Below are 27,301 nucleotides of genomic sequence, written 5' to 3' on the forward strand. Positions count from 1 at the left end.
GCCCTAACACCATGTCTGATCTCTCAGGGCCCCCCTGCAGCTCTGTGGACTTCCTTCCAGTCCAGGCAGATTGTTCCTGCTTCAGTGGTTGGGTAGGCCTTAAGCCAAGGCCACTCCAGATGCTCAAGTGCTAGGGAGCTAGGCTTCTCTCCTATCCAAGTTCAAGGCAGGGTGGGGGTGGGGGGTTGAGAGGTGGGACTCAGGTGACGTGGAGGATTGGGTTGGGGTGGGTGGAAAGGAACCAAACCCGAAAGCCACTGTCTCTCTGCCTATTTTCTCCCCCTCTAGGTCCAGGATGGGATTTGTGTTGGGGACAAGTTCTCCTCCATGATATCCTCAAGGGCAAAATTGGGTCCTGGGAAAGCAACCACTGCCAGCTTTCCTGGTTCCCTAGGGATGCCCAGAGTGAGGGGATCGACTCAAGCAATCTTGGCGGAGACCAAGCATCTGGCTGGAGGTCGCCGAGTGCACAACCTAGGGCGAGGCCCACGAGGCTGCTTAGTGACCCTGGCGCATACCCTAGGAGCAGCGCAGCGCACCCGCCCTCTTCCTGACCCACAGAACCCCACCCCCCTCCCCTGGGATCTGCCCTGAGTGGTAGCAGGCCCAGCCAGCGTGCTCGGGCTAGGGCGGAGAGGTTTGAATTAAAGGTGGGCAGTAGAGGTGCCTGGGACAGGAAGAGTGCACTGGGCGGTGCCGGGAGTCTGGAAGACCCGGACCCCAGGAGAAGCGCGGCCCAGCGGCCCCTGCACCCCCAGGGCGGCGCCGCAGACCCCTCCCCCATCGAAGCCACCTTCAGCGGAAAACGTGGGGTCCCGGCGCAGCCGCTTCTGGCGGCATCTGCCGCTCCCCAGCTCGCAGGAGAGCCCGCCCCGAAGGAGGGGCCGGCTCCGCCCCACCTCCTAGCTGCCTCCCTCCCCCTTCTCTTCCTTTCCTCCGGCCGCGAGCCCCCTCCTCCTCCCTCCTCCTCCTCCATCCTTCCCCCACCCGGTTTGTGTGCCCCTCCCGCTGCGACTGGCTGGGAGGCTCGACCGCCCCCGCCCCGAGAGGGAGGCGGGGGCGCAAGCCGCGGCGGCCACCCGAGGCTGCGGAGGGGAACGAGATCCGAGGCCCCAGGGCGGCCCTGCATCTGGACACGGCACGCGGGGGCTGCCTGTGCACCCCCAGCCGAGGGCCGCGGGGCCTGGCCTCGCCGCGGGGTGGAGGAGGTAAGGGCGAGTCATGGGCGCGCTGCGGGACCGCTCCTGGAGAGAGAAGGCAGGGAGGACCCCAGCCGCTGCCTCCTCCTCCTCTTCCTTCTCCCCCACAGCCCTCGGGAGGCCCGCGAGGCTGCCGGACCGGGAGGGATTCTGGGCAGGCCAGGCCAGAGGCAAGGAAGGGGTTAATTTAAGGAATTAAAATCAGAACGTTTTGAGACCAGGCTTCCCATCCCCCCTTCTCGCCTGTCGCTCCCCGGGCCAGGTTGGGGGGGTGGGGGCGGGCTCCGGTGGGACTCTGGACCTTGGAGAGTCAGGCCAGAGGGAGGGAGCAGGAAGGAAGGAAGGTTTGAGGGAGCGCCCTCAAACCCAGCCCTCTCCACCTGCTTCTGGAAAGGGGTGGGGGAGGGGCGTGGTGTTGAGGCCTGGCTGGGCACCTGTGCTGGAGTCTGAGGGTGGGAGGCTTTGGGTGTCTGTGTGCGTGCCGGTGTGCACGTGTGATGGTCTGGACGATCTGGAGGTGTGCGTGTGTGTGCACGCATGTTTCTCTCTCCTTGTAGCCCAGTGCCTCCGTTGGTGACTGTCCACGGTGATCTGGCTGTGTGCTCCTCACTGCATTGCTTTGCATGTGAGTGTGTGACACGGCGCCTGTGTGCGCGTGCCACGGCGTGCCTGTGGGTCGGAGTGGGGCCTGCTCTCTCCTTAGGTCGGATGTGCAGTGAGGAGGGGCCCAGATGGTTTTCTGGGTGTGGGATCCAGGTGCTCGAGCCATGTGTGTGTGACCTTGGGAGGTGTGTGCTCGCTTGCAGGAGCACAAGAGTGAAGAGGAGCTTAGAAGAGAAAAGGCAGTGTCAGGGCTGCGGGGAAGCAGGGGACTGGGTGCATTGACCCCTGTGGGTCTTCACTAGACTGCTCTGGGAGGTAACCTGTGGTGACCCCAACCCAGGTGTGGAGAGCCAGAACCCTGTCCTTCTTGGGGGATTTGGAGGGCTTTGGAGAGTCAGGGGGCATGCCTTTATTCTCCATCCACAGGGACACTTCCAGCTGCCTCCCCATCCTCAGAACACCTCCTCCACCTGCTGGCAGATGTCTCCCGAAACCACTGAGCTTAGAGCTTCATTTCTTTGGCCTCTAACGCCATCTATTAACATCCAAATCTTCCTTCCCCGCTTCTGTAAGTTCTACCTTTTCTGCTCCTTTCCTGCATGCCAGTTTTTATGGAAAGAGGGAGAAAGAGCTCTTGGGCCCAGAAGGCCAAGTGAGAGGTAGAGGAGAGGCCAGAGGGGGACACGGGAGCCAGGGAGCATGACCAAGAAAAACCCAACTCTGCTAACTTGTCCATTTGCCTGATCTGAATTTAAAAGAGAAAGAGACCGAGAGGAAGTTTAGCTATAGTCACACACTTGTTTCTAGATTTAGGGATGCCTAGCCTATGTCTGGTTTGGGAATATTTACAGCTGGAAGGGGGTGATGGTTGTTGAAAGGTAACTGCCATCCTGCCTTTGAGCTCCCTGGACTTTCCTGCCTCTCTGAAAGCCCACCACTCCCTTTATTCAGTCATTCAACAAATATTTATTGAGCGCTGCTATGGGCCAGCCAATGAATATTGTAGTGTTGGTGTGACATTCTCCTCCCAATCAGAAGAAACATATATTAAGACTAAGAACATGGGTTTTGAATCAGTCAGGTAGTATTTGGTTCAAATCCTAGCCTATCACTCATTCCCTGGTATGTAACAAACCACCCCAGAATTTAGGGGCTTAAGACAAGAGTGATTTGTTATTTTTCACGGTCTGTGGGTTGGCCAGGACTGTGGCCATGGCTGTGGGCTCTCATGGCCCCTCTCGGCAGCATTCAGTTGAGGGACTGGCTGGAAAGAAACGTCAAGATGGCCTTTCATCCTCCAGGGCCTCTCTACATGGGACGTCTACTTGGTCAGTAATTTAGCCTGTTTTTTAATATGTCACCTGGATCCCAAATGGAAGTATTCCAAGAGGATAAGCCCTCTGGGACAACAGCTTATCAAGCCTCTGCCTGCATCAGGCTTGCTAATGTCCCATTGGCCAAAGGAAGTCACATGGCCAAGCTCTGCATCAGTATGGGAGGGGACAACATAAGGGGATGAATCCTGGGAGGCATGGTTCCTGGGGCCATCAAAGCCACAGTTTGTTCCAGTCATTTCCTGGCCTTGGGCAAGTAATTTGGCACTCTGAGCCTCACTTTCCTCCTAAAATAGACACAGTACCACCTGTGGGCAACAGTGTCTTGAGGATTAAATGAGAAGCATGGTATCTGAGCAGAGTGATTAGTAGGTAAACGTTCACTGTTCAAATTATTAGACTGTAAGCATCTTGGGGGCGTGACTGTCTTATTGATCTTTGTGTCTCCAGTGGCGGTCATGGCTCCTGTGTTTGACGTCTTTTTTCTTTTTTCTTTTTTTTTTTAAGATTTTATTTATTTGTGAGGGAGAGTGTGCACGTGCACAAGCAGGAGGAGCTGCAGAAGGAGAGGGAGAGAATCTCAAGCAGACTCCCCACTGAATGGGGCCCGTGGAGAGGCTTGGTCTCACGACCCTGAGATCCTGACTTGAGCGCAAATCAAATAGGAAGCTTAACCAACTGAGCCACCCAGGCACCCCTGTCTGACATCTTTTTGTTGGGTGGATAAACTAGAAAGAAGCAGAGAAGCCCTAAACCTTGGAGCTCTGGTAGAGTGACAGAGTCAAGAAGACAGGGAAGCACTTCTTATTCCAGGTGATTCTTGGATTGACTTAATTATAATCAGATTCATCCCATTCCATAATGAGGGGCAGAAATCACTTCGACTATATGAAATCCATCAGTTCATCCATTATTCAGTGTTAGACCTCTAAGAATGATACACTGATGTCTGCTGTATGGGAGGAAGGTGTGAGGGTGAATCATTTGCATTGTCCTTGCCCTCCAGTGTGTGCATGGGGTGGGATCTGATGTGCAAACAGGTCTACAACCATCCGGCATGTGTGACACCTGTTGCCATGTGTGAAGATCTACGGTAAGGGGTGATTCACACTCGGATGTGCTTTGAGTCGAAGGAGGGAGTCGAGGAAGGCTTCCTGAACAGGCAGCATTTGAGCTGGGCCTGCAGAATTCCCCATTTGGAGAAGGGAGTCCCAGGAAGAGGGACTAGCATGAGCCAAGACTTAAGGGTGTGACAGCTCCTGGCACTTCTCAGTGAGCTAAGGCCCACAAGGCTCATTAAGGTTGCACATGGGAAGCGGATGCAAACGCTAGGCTGGCGAGGCTGAGTGGTGGTCGGGTCCTGGCCCACCTTGAGGGCAGTCAAAGCACGGTGGACATTACCTCCCAGAAAATGGCCTGCGCTCAGAGACTTACGTGAGAAGAACAGTGACATGACTGGATCTGTATTTGCAGAAAACATGAGAATTGAAAGCTGGTGGAATTAGGACTACAGTTAGCAATGGTATCAATGAATCAGATAGAAGGGGATGGTTATGGTCTGGGGCAGGGGCTAGAGGAAAGAGAGTCAAGTATTTAGAAGGTAGTATTACAAAAACTGGTGATTGATGAGTTCTGAGGAGGACTTTGAGAATTCAGAGATGCTTTGCGGGTTGTATCCAAGGTGAAGAGTAGATAATGAAGATGTTGATCAAGATGGGGAAACAGGAGAAAGAAGCAAGCTTGAAGGTGAACATTGTGCTATTGTGAGTTCGTTATTAGCCATATTAAGCTCTGAGCCCCTGACATTAAAATATCATCCTTTTCATCCTCTCCCTCTATGCAGGCTGCTTGTAAGGTGCACTTAAAAAAAAACAAAACAAAAAAACAAAAAAAAAACCTGCTATAAATGTCAGGTCTAAAGCTTTGGGTTATGTGTGCCTCAGGATACCGCAAGTGATGGTATAGATGAGAGTTAGGTTATCCCTAAGAAGCATTTAAATATGTTCAGGTGTCTCTTCTCTTAAAAGCTCTGTCTGGAATCTCCCACGCTGCTTCTTCTCCCTTCAACCCCATCAACCGGGTTCATAAAGCAGGACTCCCTGAGTCCCCATTGGACCCTTTACACCTCTGCTCTGACTTGTGTCATCAACGCCTGCTGTTTACACTGTCATTTACACTACTGCCCACTGCTTCCCTTCTTGACATCCTCTCTTCCCAAAGGTTTCCCACCAGAATTCCCACTGCTTCTGCCGGTTCTTAGGATCTTCTTGGTTCTTCTCCCTCCTCTACCTCTCTGAGGATCCACTTCTCCCCTGCTCCCCTCTCTCTGCACCCTCTCCCTGATCGTACTCATCCACTTTTACGCTTAAGGTGCGAAAACTGTATTTTTGGCTTCACATTGCAAACTATGTACTATCTCTACTTCCAGGGCCCGCTGGAACCTCAAACTTGTGAAATCTACAACCAAACCAATCTCTCCCCCAAACGTGCCTTGCTTCACTTTCCCTACAAACTGAACCACAGCCCCATCTACCTAGATGCTCAAAACCCAAACCTGAAATTGATCCTTCACTCCTCCCTTTAATACCAGCCACAATTATTCTGTCACCAAGCCTTCTCGACTCTCCTTCCTATACTGCTCCCATATCCATCCTTCTCCTCATTGTGCTCCTGCTGCCTTGGCCAACAGTTTCAACTTCTTCCTGACCTTGACCCCCGGTGGGCTGTACTCTCCACTGTACCTGATACATTCATGGCACAGAGGAGGGACTCAATAAATGTAACATGAATGAATTCATGTTTTAATAAAGCCCAGGGGAGAATTCTAGGCTAGAAATATCAATTTGCAAGAATGTTGGGACTTTTGGTCACAAGGGACAGAAATAACCATTCAGATTACTTTATGCAAAAACGGATATGTACCAACTCAAATAACTGGAAAGAAGGGGGGATGAGTGGGTTTGGGCATGACCGTACCTGGGTTCTCAAAAATGTGATGAGGACTCTTCCTGGCTCTTGGTTCAACTTCACTCTGTTGCCATACTTTTCCCCCCACCGTGCATGGACTTCCTCTGTGTGGTAGCTGGAGGTTACACAAGGCCACAGACCGCTTCATGTTCACTAGCCAGTGATCTCAGAGGAACAGGAGACTCCTCAGTCTTTCACTTATATTCCCAGGGAAGGACTCTGTTGGCTCAGCTTGAGGAATGTGGCTGTTCTGGGGTCATTCACTGTGGCCAGAAAGGTGGGGACACCATGATAGGTCAGGCCTGGGTCACGCAGCCCTGTCAGAACCACAGGGAATGGGGAGGGGCAGCTTACCGAAGAAGGAATGAGATGTTCTATCATCAGAAGGTGAAGAAGGCTTGCCGAACAGATAAAAATGTGACAGTCCACTGCAGGAATTCTCAGGGCCTATTTGGTAATGGAAGCCGTGAAAATGTAGGATTCTCTGTGTTTCTGGCAGAGACCATGATCATGTGACAGTAGACAGGAGCCAGGGAAGACACCCATCTCGAGATGGTTGGCCTTGTTTGAGGAGATGAGACTCACATACCTGAAAACTTTACCAAAAAAAAAAAAAAAAGTCAATGCCTTTGGTTCAGCCTGGAGAATCCTTCCACCCAATGAAAAGCCTTCAGCTAGGCTTAGAAGAAAAGAGACTTGAGATTAGCGTTTCAGAAGTGGGGTGGGGAGCAGAACAGGTCCTACGGATGGTGAGGGGGCGGGTCCTGGCTGAAAAAGGAGGCAGGTCTTAGGGCTGCAGAGGCTGCTGATTTGGGAAGACCAGAATGCAAAGGAAAATCGCCAACTGTTCTGTCATTATACTAATAATACAGGACCGTGATCGAATTTGAACAGGCAACACTTCTATTTTTCTTCTTCTTCTTCTGCCTCCCCCTCCCTCCATCATCTTCTTGCTGGCATTTGGGCAAAGCTTATACTCACGCTGAGGAAGTGTACACATCCAGGCAAAAATATTCCTAAGAATGATTCATAGCAATTCCTCTGCTCTGGCCTGCGGAGGGAAACTGTGGGGCAGGCTGGCCTTGTGAAGAGCCACCTGGACCTGAGAAGTCCCTTCTTCTACCCTGCACAGCCACACACAGCCTGCACCCCCAGACTTTCCCCTTTCTCGGGGCCTGGCTAGCAGGGTATTGTGCAGGAAGAGAATGCTTCAAAAGTATACGGGGAGGGGAGAGGGGAGGCTGCTCAGTTCTGATGTCTGAAAGGGCCCCCACAGAAGGGACCAGCACTTGGGATGGTCGGGTACACATGGGTGCCTTGATACCAGGCTGACTGGACATAATGAAATAGCCCTGTTCCCAAGCAGGTGTGTGTGTGAGTGTGTGTGTGTGTGCTGAATTCTATTTCTTTCTTTCTTTCTTTTTTTTAAAAGATTTTATTTATTTATTTGACAGACAGAGATCACAAGTAGGCAGAGAGGCAGGCAGAGAGGGAGAGGGGGAAGCAGGCTCCCCACTGAGCAGAGAGCTGGATTCGGGGCTCAATCCCAGGACCCTGAGATCACTGAATTCTATTTCTAACATCTCTGGTCACTTTGCCAACGTCTTCAATTTTATCTATAGTTACTAATCTATTCAGGTTTTCTATTTCTTTCTTAGTCAATTTTGGTAATTTATATGTTCCTGGAAAAATACGCACTTCATCCAGATTTTCAAAAATTTGGGCCAAGAGTTGTACCTGGTTGCATTTTAGTAATTAAAAAAAAAAATCTCTGTGAGTGGTTCTATCCCTTTTCTCATTCATAGTGTTATATATTTGTTTTCTTTCTTTCTTTTCTTTTTTTTTTTTTTTTTTTGTGCTTTGAGTAGATTTTCCAGAAGACTCTTTATTTTGTTGGTCTTTTCAGAGAACTATCTTCTGGATTTACCTTTAGAGGCTACTTTTTGGTTTTAATACAGCTAAACGATGGTGATGTTAGAACAGTGACTAAGTATTTTTTTAAAAAAAGAAATTTAAGTCCTTGTCTTCTAGGTACTAAAGTACTTCTTGGGTAAAATAATATAAAATCTTGGATTTGCTCAAAATTATCCAGTGGTAGGGTGGGGGAAGTGTAAGGCAGGGGAGCAGGTATACAGATGAAAGAATTGTCATAAGTTGGTCACTGTTGAAATTGGATGCTGGGTACATAGGAGTTTACTGTATTTTTGAATATGTGTGGAAATGCCCATAACAAAAACCTGTTTTTCTTTAATCCTTGTCCCATGATGCATACCAAAAATTTTTGGATTTTACAGCTCCATTGTATAAAAGGAAACCATACAGCTTGAAGTATTTGCATGCTACCAAGTCACTGTCAGTTTATGCTATTATGGTTATTTGTTTAATGCCCTTAACTTAAAAAATTGTTCTAGACTTTAAAAAAAAGGTAATCACAAAGTACAAAAAGAAAACATATATAACTGTTTATAGTCTTCGGGTAGGCCTGGACTCACTAAACTTGATAACAAAATCAGAAATCCTAAAGATTTTTACTGAAGCAAACTATCAGCTTTATTATATCAGTAAAGACCATAAACAAGCCAATCGACACACTGGAGAAAACCATTTGTGGTATATAAATGACAAGGGATCAATATTAGAAAAAGCCTTTGAATATCAATAAGAAAATATGAATGTTCAGTATGAAAATGAGCAAAATAGTACAGAGGCAAAGTCACCAAAGAAATAAAAAGGAACGCTTACTGTGTAAAAAAAAAAATCCAGCTATAGTAATCAGAGAAAGGCGAGTAAAGGCTGGGTGGTTCAGTGGGTTAAAGCCTCTGCTTTCAGCTCAGGTCACGATCCCAGGGTCCTGGGATCGAGCCCCGCATCAGGCTCTCTGCTCAGCGGGGAGCCAGGCCCCCCTCCGCCCCCCGCCTGCTCATGATCTGAGTTTGGCTGCAGTTGGTAGATATTGGGAACCACTGAAAGGGCATGAGCCAGGAGTCCTCTGTAGACAGAGGAGGCTGGTGCCTAACAGGACAGAGGAGAGCCCCGAGCTGAAGCCCAGGCCAGCAGTCTGGGTGTGAGGAAGAGCACAGAGCAGAAGAAAACCATTGCATAAAAAAGTCCATAGGTGGGTTTTTTTTTTTTTTTTTTTAAAGAGTTTATTGATTTGACAGACAGAGATCACAAGTAGGCAGGGCGGGGTATGGCACGGGGGGGGGGGGGGGCGGGGCGGGGGGCGGTGGGGAAACAGGCTCCCCGCTGATCAGAGAGCCCAGATGGGGCTTGATCCCAGGATGCTGGGATCATGACCTCAGCCGAAGGCAGAGGCTTTAACCCATTGAGCCACCCAGGCATGCCAAAATCCATAGGTCTTGATGATGAGCAGAGAGCTAGGTCAGGATGGCCAGTGGTGTGGTGTGACTGGGAGGACAGTGACACCATTGAAGGAAACAGGATGGATCCTGGGGAGTGGGTGAGGGGAAGTCCAAGGTTTGCTTTTTGACGCCGGAAGTCATGGTTTCAGTTTAGATTTTCATTACCAGTGACTGGCAGCAGAGTCAAAAGATTTAGGCTACGAAAAGGATTTGCTGCCTCTCACAATTACAAGTCCTGGACTGAAGTTTCAGGCACATCTGGATCTGGATGGCCAAGGGAGGTCATCAGGAGTCTCTGTGTTCTTGTCCAGGGAAGACAGAAATGGCCACGGGCAGCTCCAGGCCCACATTCTCCCAACAGGCACAGGTCCTGGGGTGGCTGTATGGGCCTGGAGTGGGAAATGCGACTGATAAACAGGCTAAGGTCATAGCCCAACCCACAGAAGGGGGAATCGTTCTCCAAGGGAAAACTGGGGGTCTAGTCACAAAGGGGGACTGGAGCTGAACAGCAAAAAGAATACGTGTCCCCTGTATCCCTCCTCTAAACAAGATCTACACAGATCCTGCTACCTGTACAATTTTTAAAATGCTTCTCTTTATTGTAACACAACGATCCCTCACAAAACTTAAAATACCCTTGTCCCATCTCCAGAAGGAGATGTTCCAAGTTCTCATGCACTTAGTGGTCCAGCCCCAATTCAAGGTCTTGGTGGTGGGCTGTCTCTTTGGCAGGTACTGAGCTAGGCCCTCATGGTCTTTCAGTTGAGGGCCAGACAATGATGGAGGAAAGACCAGACAGCTGAAAGCACAAAACCCTCCCAGCTGAAGAGGGGAGGTGAGGAAAAAGTGGTCACAGACCCATACATGGTCCACATACTTGTCCAGTTGGGGAGGACCAGGTTCCCTGACTCCTGTTTTTGGCTTCTTTGGTTCTGCCATCTCCAAGAGCCTCCCTGGTCTTTCAGTTCTGTGCCACACAGAAAAGGGGCCTAGGGGGCTCACTTCCTACTGATGCAAGTTTAAGGGGTGGGGAACACTAGGAGCTGAGCAATCCTTGGCCTTTGTTTTCCAGGTTTGTGGGTTCTTCTGGCAATACAATCCCCTTAATCATTAGGAAGCTTTCAGTCAATTTGCATTCAGTTGTCCCCAGAGCCATTAACCAAACTAGAGACCTCATTGGAAGTTGTAATTCTTGAATCAAGTCCCTGGTGATGGTGTTGGGGGAGGAGCAGAGGTTGTCTCTTAGCAACAGCCCTTGGTGCTCTGCCCATCCCAGAAGCCCATGGTTCTGTTGCTTCTTGGGAGGCCTCTGCCGCAGGGCAAGGCAAACCCTTCCTCTAGGGTGGGAGGCAGAGTCCATCTGCCCTTTCCCACTCAAGCCGCATCCCAGTGGAAGGCTGTTTCTGATGAAAGCAATGGTGGCACAGCAGGAGGGGTTCTCGAACGGCCTGAGGAGTCAAGAGCCTGCCATGGCCCAGGTCTGTCTCTCTGTGTTTGCAGCCTCCCTGTCCTTGCTTGAGCTGACTTTACTAGAAGCAGAGATCTGACTCTTAATTATCTGACTCTCAGCCATATTGGATTACTGGCCTCAGGCAGAAAGCGCCTCTCTAGGCAAAGCAGCATTTTCTTCCTCTGCTTTCAGATGGGCCCCTTTCAGCCATGTGTCTCTTTCTTGTTGGACCTTACTGAGGCCGAGGGAGGGGCCACACCCCAACAGGGTGACATTTTTTACAAGTCCCCTAAAGTTCTAGGCAGCAACATCACCTGAGCTCCAGAGACAGTGGGAGAGTTTCATTGGCTGCTTTGCTGCTGGGTAGCAGGCAGGGGTCACCAACTTCTGAGGGGGGAAGTGGTACTATCTTACTTCCCCTCTTAGTTCAGCTAATTCCTCCTTAGGGTCTATTCCTTTAAAAAAAAAAAAAAACAAACCCATTTCTCATTCTAGTTTCTGAGTTAGGACTTCTCTCTAGTGCAGGTACAACAGACCTGACTCCCAATGGCTTAAGCAACGAAGGGAAAGGATTGGCTCACCCAGCTGAACAGACCAGATCTCAAACAGTGTCTGTGAGAAATCTCTTTCTCCATTTCAATTCTGCTTCTCTGCCTTGGCTTCGTTCCCAGGAGGTTCCTCCCCAAAGAGGCAAAGATAGCCCTTGCAGCTCTAGCCTTCCCCATCAGCTTAGAAACCTGAGCCCAAAGAGGATGCTTTCCCCCCAGTAGTTCCAGAGAGGTCCTGGAGGGAGGAATGACCCCCGGACTCAACCTGGGTGATCTCTGCCCATCCTGGGACTCTGTTTGGCCAGGTCCATATTACTTTCTTACCCCTGGAGCCGGGCTGGATCATCAACCCCCACTCAAAGCATGTGGACTGAGAAAGTGGGGAAGAAAGAATGGTTCTTCAAGGTCAAAGCAGAATGATTTTACCGGAGAAAGACCGGGTGCTGGGCTAGTAAAGGGAAGAAACAGTGACCCATACCCCCACATGGAAATGCCTGAAGGTGATGGGAACTTGAGAGCAGGTCAGGATGGAGATGCAGAGCTGAGAGTCAGTGGCTTAAAGCTGGGAGTGAACGTGTGGGAGCAAACCCGACTGCCAGGGAGAGGGCAGATGCAAAGAGGGTATGAAGGTGGACCTCTCCGCAGGAAGATTCAGAAGGCAGTAGGAAGAGGAGGTTGGAGAACCCAAATGGGCAGCTTCATGGCAGCCTGGATGGAGGGGCCAGTAGTGTCAGCCAAGGGACCAAGTGGGTGGAGATACCTGATGACAACTGGATTGATAAATGGGTGGTCTGTGACCCACAGGAGCACAGTGTCAGCAGAGGGTGGCTGAAGCCCAGTCACAGGCAGTTAGGAAGAGGAGGGCAGTGATGAGTGGGGTAGAGATTCCACAAGGTAGAGGAGGTATGACCAGAAGCCAGAGATGAGGGGTGAGAGGCAGTAGGAGTTCAGGGTGACCGGGGGTAGGATGTCAGGAAGGGTGGTGGCTTGTGCTAGAAATAGCCTGAAGAAGACAAATATGGTGGCCCTTGGAGCAAAGGGCAGGGGCAGGACACTTATTGGAGACCGACCTAGCAAAGAACTCTGAAAAAGGACCTACATGCCTAGTGTGGCACTGATGGGAGGGTACAGAAGCAGGACAGGAATAAACAGTAACACACGCACACAGGTATCATCGGGTGAGGTGACAACTTGGTCGCTGCAACATGGTACCAACAGTCCAGTCTGTCTGATGGGTATGGTTGCGTGACATGGAAGTAAGCATCTTCCTTTAAGGATTTTTTTTTTTCAGATGTAAGATACATACAGCCAAATACATATAGTGCAGTAGCCTTAAGCATTTAGCCTGATTATTACATATGTATTCACATGTATAACCACCACTCCTATCAAGATCTAGAACATTTTCTGCATCACACATGGTTCCCTCCTGTCCTTTCTCAGTTTCTAGTCTCCAGGGAGTAACCTCTATTCTGATTTATATCATGATGAATTTAGTCTGTTCTTGAAATCTGTATGTATGAGAATCCTACAGTGTGCCCTCTGCTCTGGCTTCTTCTATGCAGCATAATGTGGGGTGGGTTCACCCATGTCCTTGCATGTACCAGTGCTTTCTTTTCTTATTGCTGGATAAAATTCCACTAGGGACGTATCATAATTTATCCATTCTACTGGTGCTGGGCACCTGGGTTATGTCTAGTTGGAATATAGGTTGGAAGTGTTATAAGTATAATGAATGCCTACTCCCCCCCTTAAAGAATTCTCATTCTTTCTCAATGTCGTGCATGTACAGCCCCCCATCCCCGCGGGTACTAGAGCAGGCCGGCCCCCTCTAGGAGGCCAAGCCATTGGGATACCCTCCTTTATGGGTGTGTGTTTCCTGGGGCAATTTCCTTACACGTGGGGGAGACCATCCTCCTACAGCTTACTCCCTCTCTTCTAGCCTCCTCGCCCCTTGCCGTGGGCGCCCTGAGCCTTCCCGACCCCGTGGGGGGGCTCGCCCGCGGCCCCCCATGAGCGCACCCGGCTGACCGGCGGGGTGGCCGCGGTGGAGCCCGGGCGCCACGGGGGCGGCGGGGCCATGGCCTCGCTGGACCTACCGTACCGCTGTCCCCGCTGCGGGGAGCACAAGCGCTTCCGGAGCCTGTCGTCGCTGCGTGCTCACCTGGAGTACAGCCACACGTACGAGACGCTCTACATCCTCTCCAAGACCAACAGCATTTGCGACGGCGCCGCCGCGGCCGCTGCCGCCGCCGCAGCCGCCTCCGGCTTCCCGCTGACACCGGAGCCCGCCGCCCTGCTGGCCGTGCCCGGCGCCCGGCGCGAGGTCTTCGAGAGCACGTCCTTCCAGGGCAAGGAGCAGGCGGCCGGGCCGTCGCCCGCCGCGCCGCACCTGCTGCACCACCACCATCACCACGCGCCCCTCGCCCACTTCGCGGGCGACCTGGTGCCAGCCAGCCTGCCGTGCGAGGAGCTGGCGGAGCCAGGCCTCGTGCCCGCCGCCGCGGCACGCTACGCGCTGCGCGAGATCGAGATCCCGCTGGGGGAGCTGTTCGCGCGCAAGTCCGTGGCCTCCTCGGCGTGTTCGACACCGCCTCCCGGGCCGGGCCCCGGGCCCGCCTCCGCCTCGCCCGCGTCCCCCTCGCCAGCCGATGTGGCTTACGAGGAGGGCCTGGCACGACTCAAGATCCGCGCGCTGGAGAAGCTGGAGGTGGACCGGCGGCTGGAGCGGCTGAGCGAGGAGGTGGAACAGAAGATCGCCGGCCAGGTGGGTCGGCTGCAGGCCGAGCTGGAGCGCAAGGCTGCCGAGCTGGAGACAGCACGGCAGGAGAGCGCCCGGCTGGGGCGCGAGAAGGAGGAGCTGGAGGAGCGGGCGTCGGAGCTCTCGCGCCAGGTGGACGTGAGTGTGGAGCTGCTGGCCTCGCTCAAGCAGGACCTGGTGCACAAGGAACAGGAGCTGAGCCGCAAACAGCAGTGAGTGGCCTGTGGGGCCCTGTGGGCGGGTGTGTCCGTGAATGTTCCTGACTGGGTGACCGTGTGTGTCAGTGCTGCTGCCGTGAGTGGGCCCGAGTGTGGCTCTGCGTGTGCCTGTGTGGCCGTGGCTTGGTCCTGTGGCATCTGTGGCCACGAGCACATGATGGTAGTGTGTGTGGGGCCAAGAGCGTCATGACGGTGTGTGTTTGGGACTGTGAGGACATGCAAGTATTCCCGTGTGCCTGCCCATGACAACTCATTCTCTTCCTTCTCCATGTTTCTAGCCAAGGCCAGCCCCTACACTGTGGCAACAGATCCTCTAACCTTTTGCCGACTCAAAGAGGCACAGTTCTGCCCTCCCCCTTTGCCATCATCAGATTTTCCTTGTCAGCTGTGTCATTCCTGAAAGCAGCCAAATAGGAGGTTGTTTCTCCTACCCGCCATAACCCCACTAACCCCCTTGTGCTGCTGCCCCCTTTCTCCCCTTCCAGAACAACTCCTTGAAAGTTTATACTCCTTATCTCCAATTTCCTTCTCCACTTTCTCTCCTGAATCCACTCTGATCAGATAGATGTCCACCACCACCATGGTCCTCCACGTCACCAACTACCTTCAGGTCGCCGAGACCCATTCCTCACCTCAGCCTGTCAGCAGCATTTGACACAAATGAAACACATGAAACAAATGAAATGAAACACAACCTGAAATGCTTTCTTCACTTGGCTTCCAGAACACTCTCCTTTTTTCTGCTTCTTCTCAGTGTTTTTTGTGCGCTTCTTATTTCTGCGGTCTTTAAGTGTAGAAGGAAATATATGGATGTTATTTATCTACCCCCATTGTGATACAAGTAAGCTCTGTGGGAGCAAGAGCTTTTCTCAGCTCTGTCCACTGCTGTGCCCCTAAATACCTAGAACCGTGCCTGACGCCTAGACGGTGTTGAATGTGAATACATTTGGGCGTAAATGCTCAAGTGACTCTGAAGGGCGCTGTGTGTACTTCCCAGAGGCTTCTACATCTGAGAATGTTTCTGGAAGTGTGTGTGTGTGTGTGTGTGGGTGTGTGTGTGTGTTTTGGGCTGTGTGAGCGGGACTGTGCCTGTCTCAGACTGCGTGTATGCCTGCAAGTGAACAGGACATGAGCACACGTACGGGACTGTGTGTGGCCCTGTGCCCGTGAGTGTTTCTGGAAGGAGGAGGTGGCCCTGGGTGTGACTGTGAATGTCAGCGTTTCCATGGGGATGAGGGATGTGTGGCAGGAGTGTTGGGGCTGGGTTAGTGGAGTGTGAGCGTGGGACTTAGGGTCTATGCATTTCTGGGTGCGCAGTAGTGCGGAGCTGTGCTGTGTGCACCCATGTGAGTGTGTCTCTCCCTCCCGCTCGGGGTCTCATCTGGAGGGCGGGTGGGCAGGCAGGGACTGAGGCACCTGGGTGAGAGACTGCTCCGGCCCAGGGAGGTGGTGCAGATCGACCAGTTCCTGAAGGAGACGGCGGCGCGGGAGGCCAGCGCCAAGCTGCGGTTGCAGCAGTTCATCGAGGAGCTTCTGGAGCGCGCCGACCGCGCCGAGCGGCAGCTGCAGGTCATCAGCAGCAGCTGTGGAAGCACACCGAGTGCCAGTCTGGGTCGCGGAGGGGGAGGAGGGGGCGCTGGGCCTGGTCCCCGGGGCCCCGGCAGAATGGTGAGTGTCCACCTGCCGTCCTGCTCCACTTGCACCCCTGCCCCCTCAGTGCCACCGTGTGCACTGCCTGGCCTGGCGTTGCCCCTTATGGTCCGTGCTTCCCTTCTTTGGCTCCTCCCTGCAAGCCCACTTCGGGCCTGAAGGAGGGGTCTGGGAGCAGGGGTGCCCCTCTGACTGCGCGGAAGTGCCAGCCCCTGAGGCTGTGATCCAACTGCCCCGGTTCTTAGGTGCCCATCTCTGCCCAAATGAGAGCCCAGGAGCCGCAAGCCAGGGTCTGGGGTGCTGGGTAGGTGTGGGGAGGGGGGTGGTGAGCCTGCCTTTCTGGGCTGTCTGTCTGTCCATTTGTCCATCTTTCCCAACTTTTTTCCTTCTCTCTCCTCTCCCTCCTCTCTTCTCTCCATCTTGTGCCCTATTTCTCCTGCTCCTCCTCATCCTCTTGCCTCCTCTGCCCCTGCCCCTCCGTCTTTCCCTCCCGCTCGGGGGCCCACAGCGAGAACACCACGCGGGCCCGGCCATGCCTAGCACATACGCCGTGTCGAGGCATGGCTCCTCTCCCAGCACAGGGTAAGCCTCGGGCCTGGCCCGTCCCGCACAACCCACCCTCACCCCAGAAAGATCCACTGACCCCCTGGTTGGCTGGCCCATCTGGGGCCTTGGCTCCTCCTTTCCCCACATTCCTTGGGTCACCTCTGTCTGCCTCTCCATACTCTTGGAAGTGGGCTCTTGGAAAGTAGGACAGGGGGGTTGCCCTCGGTAGGGGTGGCATGGGGAGTTGGGGCTGACCTGGTGCCCCTCACTCCTCACCGTCTGGTCCACTCCACCCCAGGGCCTCCAGCCGTGTCCCTGCTGCGTCCCAGAGCTCAGGCTGCTATGACAGTGACAGTCTGGAGCTACCCCGGCCAGAAGAGGGGGCCCCCGAGGACAGTGGCCCTGGGGGCTTGGGCACACGGGCCCAGGCTGCCAACGGTGGCTCGGAGCGCACCCAGGCCCCTCGCAGCTCAGGCCTGCGGCGTCAGGCCATCCAGAACTGGCAGCGCAGACCCCGCCGACACAGCACGGAGGGGGAGGAGGGTGATGTCTCAGACGTGGGCTCGAGAACCACCGAGTCAGAGGCTGAGGGCCCCGCAGAGGTCCCCCGCCCTGGGCCTGCTCTGGCTGGGCCACTGAGCAGCTGCCGGCTCTCAGGTGAGTCCTGGAAGGGTAGGCCAGAGAGGCCAAGCTTTCCTGGGTGCTGGGCCCTCTCAGGGGACACGGGGCTGGGGCAGTAGATCTCTTGGGCTCCTGCATGTGTTTTCCTGTTGTCCCAGACTTCCCGCAGTGAGGATGACAAACTCTCCTACAAGTGTCCTGGGAGCCGGGGCGAGGAACTCCTGAGACAGAACAGTGTTGCTGAACAGGGGTGTTCATGTTGGGGATTGCACAAGAATGCTGTCTCAGGGGTCCATTCACATGATGGACTCGTGGACATTTACAGGACAGTAGCTGAGTGTTTACTGCAATCTGAAGTCCCTGGAACAGCAGGAAGAGCCCCCCCCCCATATATGCACAAGGCCATGTGCATGTGTGGGTGGGTCAGGGTCAGGGTCAGGAGGTTAGAGGGCTCAGGTCAGCTGCATGGCTGCTCTCGAGTGACTGTTCTGGGCAGGCTCGCTCTGGCCTTCTGTTCACAGAGCCCGGGTTTCTGTCTCTCTGCACCCTCACCCTCTAAACCCTTGCCTTTCCTAGACTTGACTCAGCTGCTTCATCTAGGGGGTGAATTTGGACAATATGCTAATGTATGATCTTTAAAAAACACTTTACTTGAGGAAGGGTCACCGTTTTCTAATGTGTATAATTAGAGATAGGGTGTGCAGAGGAGGGGGAAGAAGAGGCCCTGTGTCCTTCCCAAGTCACTGGTCCCCCAGCAGGGGTCTCCCATGCCTGTTCCTTCTGTAGCTCCCAACGCACCCCACCTCCCCACCACAACACCCCCATTGGCCTTTGACCCTCCACACTGACCTTTGACCCTCTGGTATGTGCAGCCCGCCCTGAGGGAGGCAGTGGGCGGGGTCGGCGGGCTGAGAGGGGCAGCCCCTCCCGCTCCAACGAGGTCATCAGCCCAGAGATCCTCAAGATGCGTGCCGCCCTGTTCTGCATCTTCACCTACCTGGACACGCGCACGCTGCTGCACGCCGCTGAGGTCTGCCGGGACTGGCGCTTCGTGGCTCGCCACCCCGCGGTCTGGACCCGGGTGCTGCTCGAGAACGCCCGCGTCTGTTCCAAGGTGCCTGTCTTTGCCCGCCGGCCCTGCTGTGAACCTGCCTTTCTCCCTGCAGAACTGGGGCCCTTGAGGTCTGGCCCTTGCATCCCTTTCAACACCCAGCCAGCTTTAGCCTGGCTCCCCCAGATGCTCTCCCGGGCCACCTGTCTTGGGGCTGGTCTCCCTCCAGCCCAACCAAGCTCAGGCCCCTCCATCGCCAGGTAACCCCTCTCTCCCCGCAGTTCCTGGCCATGCTGGCTCAGTGGTGCACCCAGGCCCACTCCCTGACGCTGCAGAACTTGAAGCCCCGGCAGCGGGGCAAGAAGGAGAGCAAGGAAGAGTATGCGCGAAGCACCCGGTGAGGCCCGGGAGGGTGGGTGTTGGGGGGTTACTGCGGGCACACCTGGAGTTCCACGGGGAGGCTTCCTGGGGCAGGGAGTGGCCCCAAGCGGTGCCCTGAGCTCTTGGCCATCCACAGGGGCTGCCTGGAAGCGGGGCTGGAGTCCCTGTTGAAGGCGGCCGGGGGGAATCTGCTGATCCTGCGCATTTCACACTGTCCCAACATTCTCACCGACCGGTCCCTCTGGCTGGCCAGCTGCTACTGCCGCGCCCTGCAGGCCGTCACCTACAGGTAGTCCGCCGTCTCCACTGGGGGCCAAAGGGGTCCCTGCGGCCTGCATACCCTTCCCCCAGGGCTCTAAGGCAAGGGGACCCAAGAGTTCTCTGGTCCAAGGGAAGGGAGCAGCTGCCACCAGAGTGGGCGGTCCCAGCTCTGTCTTTTCAACAGGAGCGCCACAGACCCCGTGGGCCATGAGGTCATTTGGGCCCTGGGCGCAGGTTGCAGAGAGATTGTCTCCCTCCAGGTGGCGCCACTTCACCCTTGGTGAGCCCCAGCAGGGGTTTGGAGGGGCTGGGGTTGAGCCTGGGCTGGGGCTAGCTGAGGACTAAGCCTATCTGGGCCATTCTAGAAGTTGGTTGAGGGGACAGATTGATGGTCATCAGTCTGCGTGTTTAGCTGTTAGGAGTGGGTCTTCAAAATCAGACCTGGGGTGACGTCCCAGCTCACTGGCTGTGTGATGTAGGGCAATCCAGGCATGCCTCAGTGTCTCAAGTGCAAAGTGAAGGTGACATTAGAGATCTTTTAGCCTTAGTGGGACTGTAGCTGGCTCAGATGAGCTGTGTCCCTACAGCCTGTATGTTGGTGTTCAGTCAGCACTAGCTAGAAATAGCCATGTTTGGTTGGCACACAGAAGGCCTTTAAGGAAGGTCGGTGTAGCATCCACAAAGGAGGTGGTCATTGGAGAATCCAGATCATTCACCACTCAACTTGGCGTTCCTCAAACCAGGTTTCCTTGTTCCTGCACTTGGTCCTCCAAGCCCTCTCTGCACGACAGCTCCTTCTGGGGCGTCTTGTGTCCTTCCTAGCCACCTGGCAGAGTCTGTCCCTGCTCCCCGGCCCCCATTCCTGTCAGGGGCTTGGGCTGGACCCCTGCTGGAGTTTGTTTTGCCGTCATCTTTCTCTCTCCGAGTCTCCACTGTACTCGCAGCTCTCAGGGCCAGGCTGTGAATGTTCATTTCCATATCCCTGGTACCAAGTATGTAGCAGACACCAGGAAGCCTGCCGTCTGGGCCAGTACCGAGGAGGGAGGTGTTCAGGGAAACGGCGGGTTTGCTGTGTGTGGCGGGCCGGGCAGAGCAGTGAGTGTGGAGAGGAAGGTGGCAAGGTCAGGAAGGTTTTGTATAATGGGGGTAGGTTTTTGCATTTTACCTAGGAAGTGCTCGGGAAGCCTTTTAGTATTTCGGATCTTAAAGACAGGATCACACCAGGCTGGTTATGTTCTCTATGCCCCCTCCCCGCCCCACTCCTTGAGGGCAGGGACCATCTCTGTATTGTCACCACTGTGTCCCCAGGGCCCAGCTCAGTTGTGCTCCGCTCTAATAGACACTTGAGGCCCATTTCTTGAATGACTGAGTGAGAGAACATAGGAGCGAGGGGCTTGCTGTCAGCACTGTGGCTGGGTGAACTGGCAGAGAGAGACTAGATGAACCCACACGAATGTGGGTGGTGGTGGTGCAAATGGTGTGTTGAATAGTTTTTCAGGAATCAGATTCTGTAGGTCTCTACAGAATCTTCAGGGGTGAGGAAGGGTCAGGGATGATCCCAGGTTTCTAACTTGAGCAGCTGGGTGGTTGGTGGGGCCCCAGCCCGAGCTGCGGGTGGGGGTGGGGGAGGCATGCAAGAGGAGCAGCCTCCAGGTGCTGTGCAACCAGAAGCTTCCTTGACAGCCCTCTCTCTGCCCCATTCTCCAGCCAGCAGCCCACGCGCTTCAGTAACCGCTGCCTGCAGATGATTGGTCGCTGTTGGCCGCACCTTCGGGCCCTGGGGGTTGGGGGTGCTGGCTGTGGGGTACAGGGCCTGGCGTCACTTGGTGAGTCTTGCCTCGGGACTGGGGCAGAGGGTGATGGGAAGCAGGCGTGGGTGTGACACCGACGTCCTGGAGGGGCTTGGGGCTGTAGCCCGGGTGGTGGCAGGAGCATGGAGGCACTGGGCCGGCTGGAGGCAACCTGGGGAGTTCGTCAGCAGGACCTCCCCTCCTCCTCCTCTCCCTAGCAAGAAACTGCATGCGGCTGCAGGTCCTGGAGCTGGACCATGTGTCAGAGATCACCCAGGAGGTGGCCGCTGAGGTCTGCCGGGAAGGCCTGAAGGGACTGGAGATGTTGGTGCTCACGGCCACCCCTGTCACCCCCAAGGCCCTGCTGCATTTCAACAGTGAGCGATGGGAACACGGGGGGCGGGGGCCCGCTGTCCTTTCTCACCATGCCCGGTCAGCAGGTAGCATACCCAGGTCCCTGCCGCTCCTTGTCAGCAAGCGCCAGCACGGGGGCAGGGGGCAGACCAATGAGGCTGCCAATCCCGGCCCTGCCACCCGTGTCTCTCGAGGCCAGTGTGGTGTGCGAGACCTGCTAGCATCTGGTCCAAATGGTTCAGTGCCACAGACATTTATTGCCCTGTGCTCAGCCCCCACGGGAGACGTGAGCTGTGGGCTGCCACCTGTTCCACGTGGGCCTCTGGCCAAGGGCAGGGACAGGACAGACAGGTTAGGAATACAGGTTCTGGAGCTGGACTGATCTAGGTCTCCATTTTGGTTCTGCTGCTTATCGGCCGTGTCACTGGGCAAGTTACTCTGCTTCTCTGGGTTCTGTATCTCCATCTTCTAAGCAGACATTCTGGAATGGGTAGGTGGTCAGATGAGATCACGTGGGTGAGCCCCGCCAGGCCCATTCTCAGACCCCTCTCCCCACGCTACCGCAGACTCCACATGTGTCTTCTGAGCCCACTGCCCTCTGTCACCTACGCCACCTTCACTGAGGCCGTGGGCGCCCAGCTGGGGCAGCTCACCCTCCTTCAGGGCAGGGGCTTGCACAGAAGCTCTTTCTGACCCCCGCTCCATGCCCCACTGGAGCATCCTTCTGGGCACAGCCGGCAAGGAGCTGAGTAACCGCCAGCACGTGGTGTCACCGCCCTCAGGATCCACAGTAACCACCAAGTGGCTCCTTGGTTGTTCAGGCTACTGGAGCATGCCCCCTTTCCTAAGGTCCTGGTCACACCTAAGTCCTGAGCCCTGAAGATTTCTTGACTATCTCACTATTTCCAAGACCCTGTTCCTCCCTCCCCATCAGCCTCATGGCCCAGCCCTGGACTGACCTCCAGGACTAACTGCTCAGCCTCCATAAGCTTGACCTCCAGAGCCCTCTCAGCCTCCTGACTTTCTTCCTCTTCCTTCTCCACTGACTTCATGGCAACATCTAGTCCCTTAAGCCCTCCATTCCCAACTTGTTTGCTGCCTGCCTCCCCTCCATGCTCCAGAGAAGACCCATCAGCCTCACCCCAGCCGCTCTGTCCTTGAATTCATTTCCAGATGGCCAGGCCATGGTACAACTGTCCCCTCTGCCAGGGATGTTCCTAGAGCCTCTGCATGATTGACCGCGGCCCACTCATCCTCCCAGAGTCCATTGCAGCCTCTGCTGTATGACCTTGCCCTCAAAGCCCCTCACCAACCCCCTGCCTGGTTGACCCTCGGGTGCCACGGGCCTGCTTTCCTCTATGTAGTGCCCAGTGCCTGGCATGTGACTGTCTCTCTGTAGGGTTCTGGGTTCATTAAGTACTGATAGGAGAAGCAGCAGTTCCATTGCCCAGGCCAAACGTGAGCCACCACCTTACCGCCCACCTTTCCCCAGGCATTTGCCGGAACCTCAAGTCCATTGTGGTCCAGATTGGGATTGCCGATTATTTCAAAGAACCCAGCAGTCCCGAGGCCCAGAAGCTGTTTGAGGACATGGTGACAAAACTTCAGGTAAGGAGTTGGCTCTTAGGCCCCGCAAGACCCTAGGTGACATCCCTAGGCTCGGGTTGCTGACCTAGGCATGTAATGGGAAGGCCCCCTTGCCTGACCCTGAGGGGAACTAACCCAGGGTTCGGTCTACAGGCCCTACGACGGAGGCCCGGCTTCTCTAAGATCCTGCACATCAAGGTGGACGGTGGCTGCTAACCCGGGTGGGGGGCGGCAGGGCCCCTGCCAGCCCCACACCAGGGCACTCTCTTTGGACCTCCAGAGGGACCCTGATTGGACTAGACCTTTGGAGGCCTGGTGTTATCCCTGGCTTCCAGGGAAGGGTTGAGTTTCCTGTTCTTCTCCTGGGACCGTGGAGCAACAGGCCTGACCCTGGGCACTGCCTCTTCAGGGCAGGGGCTTGGACAGAAGCTGCCCTCCGACCCCTGCTCCACCCCCCAACTGGGGCATCCTTCTGGGCACAGCCAGCAAGGAGCTGAGTCACCACCAGCACCTGGTGTCATCGCCCTCAGGACCTGCAGTTAACCACGGAGTGGCTTCTTGGTTGCTCAGGCTACTGGGGAAGGCCCCCCCCACCTTTCTTTCCAGTCGGGGGCTCCACTAGGCCCCAAAGCGTCTTAGACTTGGCAAGGAGGGCTCTTTTCCTCGTCCTGCCCTGTTCCAGCTCTCTGTGGGGCATCCCCTTCAGACATCCTTCCTAGGCTCCGTGTCCACATTCCCTAGGGATAGCACAGATAGGCCTATGGTTCTGGGAATGTGGTCACCCAAAAGTGGGGAGCAGGGGAACAGCGAGGTAGTGGGAATGGGCTTGGAATGGCAAAACATTCATCTAGAACTTTTCCCCAAGATACTGAAACCACCACTCCCAAAGGGGGGAAATTGCCAAGTAGAGAAAACTTAGTTTTTACTGCTATAGAAACAATAAGACCTTTCCTCCCAGCCATCGCATACCCTCATGACACACCAGAGCTAAATTCAGAGCTAAAAGGTGCATGTTTCTATACCTTCCTCCAATCCCGAGCCTCTGGAGGGGTAAGGCCCTAGCTCTGGGAAACCTTAGCAGCACTGAGCAGCAGCTCTTGTCCTCAAGAAATGTTTTTCTGGTGCTTGGGCAGGAACGAAATGGCCTCTGAGTCCCCAGGTCTGTGGGTAGGAGGGAGTCACTGGGCTGCCTTGTGTGCTGGGGCCGGGAGGAAGCCAGGAGGAGGGAATTTTGGTTTGTTTCCTTGTCTGGCTAGCTTCCTTGAAGACATGGCCTTGGTAGGGAACCAGACCTATGGAGCCAAGGACGAGGAAGAGCAGTCTCATCAGACTTGCCTCCCTCCACAGTCTTCACGGGCCCCCTGGGCTGTGGGCTCTGCTGGAGTGCTTCTGGCCAGGGAGGGTGCTGGGGCCTGAGCCAGAGCCACTTGGCTCGGAAACCACAGAATGCAAATGGGAGTTTTTCACGGACTCTTGCACAGTTCTGGTAAGACCAGGTTCTGACACTAAGGTTCCAAAGACTCAGGTCTCCCCAGTTCCTCCTCTCAGAACTCCCGCAGTGGTGGAGAGGCCTTGGGTCCTGCTAACATTCACTTGGGAAGTTCTTTCAAACATTAACCTCGATCCATCTTAGGGTTTCCTTCTTTCCCATACAGGGGCCAGCTCTGCCCTAACCATTAGGCTGCCGGTCCTGGCTGGGGCCTGGGCTTCACTAGTTTCTCAGCCCTTTCCAGGGACCTCTCTGTTACGGCCTGGCTTGGACATCAGGACCCAGCCCCGGGTTACCCTGTACAGAGCCCTTCAGATCTGGGACCCCACAGCCTCAGTATCCAGCTACCCGGCTCCACGCCCAGCTCCGTCCCTGCTCCTGTTGAGTTTTCCTCCCATGGCTTATTCTGGCCCTGCCCTTGGAAGACCCCCAAATACCAAGGGTGTCTGTCGATTGGCAACTCCCTGTCCAGTCCTGCACGAAGCCTTGGCCGTGTGGCACCCCCGATTCCAGAGCAGCTGGCCCCACTGTCTCCCATCTGCCCGTCCCTGTCCCCAGGAGTTGCAGGAAGCACGACGTTTCTGTCCTCCAGGGGCTTGTGAAGGGCTATGGGGGGGTGCCCTGGATGCATCTGTTTTGCCTTGCCAACTGTACCCCCTGTAGCTTCTGCTCGAGACCCTAGGACCAGAGGTGCTGCTCTCCCCATCTCCTGGACAAAGCACAAAGGGATGCCCTGCTTGGCCAGAGCCTGCCTTACTGAGGGATTTTTGCTGCCCCACGAAGCTTCCATCCCTGAATACAAGACTTTGGGCAATGTCCCCGGGTGGGTGCCCTCTGGAATGCCTGGCATCAGTCCTGGAAAGGAGGTCAGGGTGCATGGGCAGGGAGCTAGAGTGGGAGCAAGGCAGTGCTGAAAGGACTGATTCTAGGAGTAGGTTCATTTACCCATTCATTCAATCATTCATTCATTCGTGCAACAGCCCTGAGCACCACCAGCATTGGGGGCAGAAGAGTGAATAGGCCACCCCATTCCCATCCCCCAGCTCCACTAGGAGGAAGTTTGGCTAGCAAGTCCCCACTTTATATCTCCCAGCTGAGTGTGAAGGGGGTACAGGACCTATGGCATTGGCCCCTGGCCCTGCCAACAGGAACGATGGGTCATAGCGTGTCCCGCCACAGAGCTGCCCCAGGACTCAGACTCATGCACATTGGACTTCATGCATGCTGAGAAGTGGCAGGGCGCGGGGCCCTCGTCCCCTGGCTCGAAGCTATTTTTTGACTCTCGGGGATGAGCCCTGCTGCTGTATGTGGAGCCCGTTTGCAGAGATGCTCCATTTGGTCACTTTGGCAACCACAGAGCACGGCTGAGGACAGGCAACAGGGATGGAGGGTCTGGCCACTCCTGGAGCACCCGTCCTTCACTCACTCAAAGGAGAATCCTCCATATCTCACACCTAGTAAGATGCAAAGGGGGAGGAACATCAGAGCAAGGAAATCGAGGCAGGACGTGCTCCAGGGCTCCCAGGCACGTGTAGAGGTCCCACAGGCTCCAGCACTCGGGTGTCCCTACACCCGTCCCTGCCACGAGGCCTGGACCCAGCAACGCAGAGGCTTGGCACACTCAGCTTGAGCGCTTCGTCAGGCTTTGGGCTACCTCCCCGTGGCACTAGCAGGGACCAAAGGTGGTGCTGCATGTACCTGACCCCTGGGAGGGAGGAAGGGTGCTGCCCAGAATCGTGGCTTTCCACTGGCCAAGAAACCACCTAAGGACCAAGGCAGCCCAGGATTTCCTGGTCCTGTGAGAGTGGTTTGAGCGAGCCCCTAAAGAAATGCTTCAGAAACAGAAAGCCACCTCCCTCCCAAAGCCTGCTGCTCCAAGGTTTGGCTCCATCCTTTGCCTTTGAGTCCTTGCCTGTTCCCCTGGTCCTTTGGGCTATGGGGGGGAAAGCTGCCCAGTCCCTAATCCCTCTAAGGCACTAGGCTGAAGACCTTCCCAGAGTGATTACTGGTGCCAAAGACCCAATTCCTGGTGGACTTGGGGTGAAGACAGCAGAAATGGTGAATGGGGACAGGGCTTACTTGCCCAGAGGAGTTAACTCAAATTGATGCCATCTGTCCAGCCTATTGGTTCCTCCCCCAGGGGCCTGGCACTTCTCTCTTTAACCCTGGTGGTCATGCTTTCTCACCCAGCCTTGTTCCAGGCCTGCATTTCTGTATATACTGCTGTGTGTTGTGTGTATGTATTTATTCCTGGACAAGTGTATTCATCTGCAGCTTCTGCCTGAGGATAAAGTTTAGGATTGGGTGAGGACCGGAATACCAGGGCCAACCAACTAAGGCAACCAGCTCCTATTCCTTCCCCAACACCCCGGGACCCCGGCCAGTCCCAAGACAGCCCTGACAATCAGGCAGGCTTCCCCACCATGAGCCCAAGCCTCAGTTCTGCCCCGGCAGGGTCCTGCATTCAAGTGCAGAGGCCCGAAGCGACCTCAGCTTGCCTCATGACTGGCACCAGTAGGCTTGGCTCTAGTGGGCACTGCTAGTGGGGCCCTCCACGAGTGGCCCCCAGGCCTGCCTTCCCTGCACGGGCAGGCTGCAATGGGCCTGAACCGTGAGCGGAGCTCCCCCCACCCCAAGCACAGCAGGCGGAGGCGGAGAGCATTTTTTGGTTTTGTTTCTGAAGTGGTGCCTGTACCTCCAGCCCCCAGGGGGCCTTCCCTGGCCCCACTTCTCTGCCCGCCCCCCAGGCATCACCATCCCAGCACTTTGCTCCACGTCACCCATAGGTGCCCTCTGCCGAATGTACCTGAGTGTATGTATTTAAAAGGACTCGTGGGCATCAGAGAATTTATGACTTTGTATCTAATAAAAGATGGTGAAACTGGACTATCTGCCAGGGAAGTAAACAGTAGGTGGCCGTATTTTTGTCTGTCTGTGTCACCAAGCCTTTCTGCCTCTCAAGTTCACCGAGGCAGGAAGGGGAGGGGCGGTGTGTGTATGACCTGAACGCATTGAGAGTGAATAAAGCATTAGGAAGACCTGTCTCAGGGCTCTAGACATTGCTGTCCCTGCCACAATCACTCTGCACAGACAAAGCCTTGGGGTGTCATTTCTGACCCTCAGCTGGGA

General features: G+C 54.9%; 1 protein-coding gene across 4 annotated transcripts; it reads left to right on the plus strand.

Annotated features, from left to right (window-relative positions):
• Positions 1–935: 935 nt before the first annotated feature.
• Positions 936–27,078, plus strand: FBXO41 (F-box protein 41). 4 transcript variants are annotated; one of them, XM_045979696.1, is made up of 14 exons: positions 936–1,208; positions 2,229–2,370; positions 13,406–14,436; positions 15,885–16,110; positions 16,601–16,674; positions 16,937–17,295; positions 18,132–18,373; positions 18,592–18,707; positions 18,828–18,980; positions 19,137–19,232; positions 20,660–20,778; positions 20,961–21,119; positions 22,589–22,704; positions 22,837–27,078. In XM_045979696.1, the coding sequence occupies exons 3-14, from the start codon at positions 13,544–13,546 to the stop codon at positions 22,897–22,899; spliced, it is 2,616 nt and encodes an 871-aa protein (XP_045835652.1). In that variant the 5' UTR covers positions 936–1,208; positions 2,229–2,370; positions 13,406–13,543; the 3' UTR covers positions 22,900–27,078. The 4 variants fall into 4 exon arrangements, 3 of the variants coding, with proteins under 3 accessions (XP_045835652.1, XP_045835655.1, XP_045835654.1); XM_045979698.1 differs by lacking the exon at positions 936–1,208 and adding an exon at positions 1,755–1,824; XR_006815139.1 differs by lacking the exon at positions 22,837–27,078 and having other exon boundaries at positions 20,965–21,119; positions 22,589–22,702.
• Positions 27,079–27,301: the final 223 nt, after the last annotated feature.

Source organism: Meles meles, chromosome 15, assembly GCF_922984935.1.
Source record: "Meles meles chromosome 15, mMelMel3.1 paternal haplotype, whole genome shotgun sequence".
Lineage (NCBI taxonomy): Eukaryota > Metazoa > Chordata > Mammalia > Carnivora > Mustelidae > Meles > Meles meles.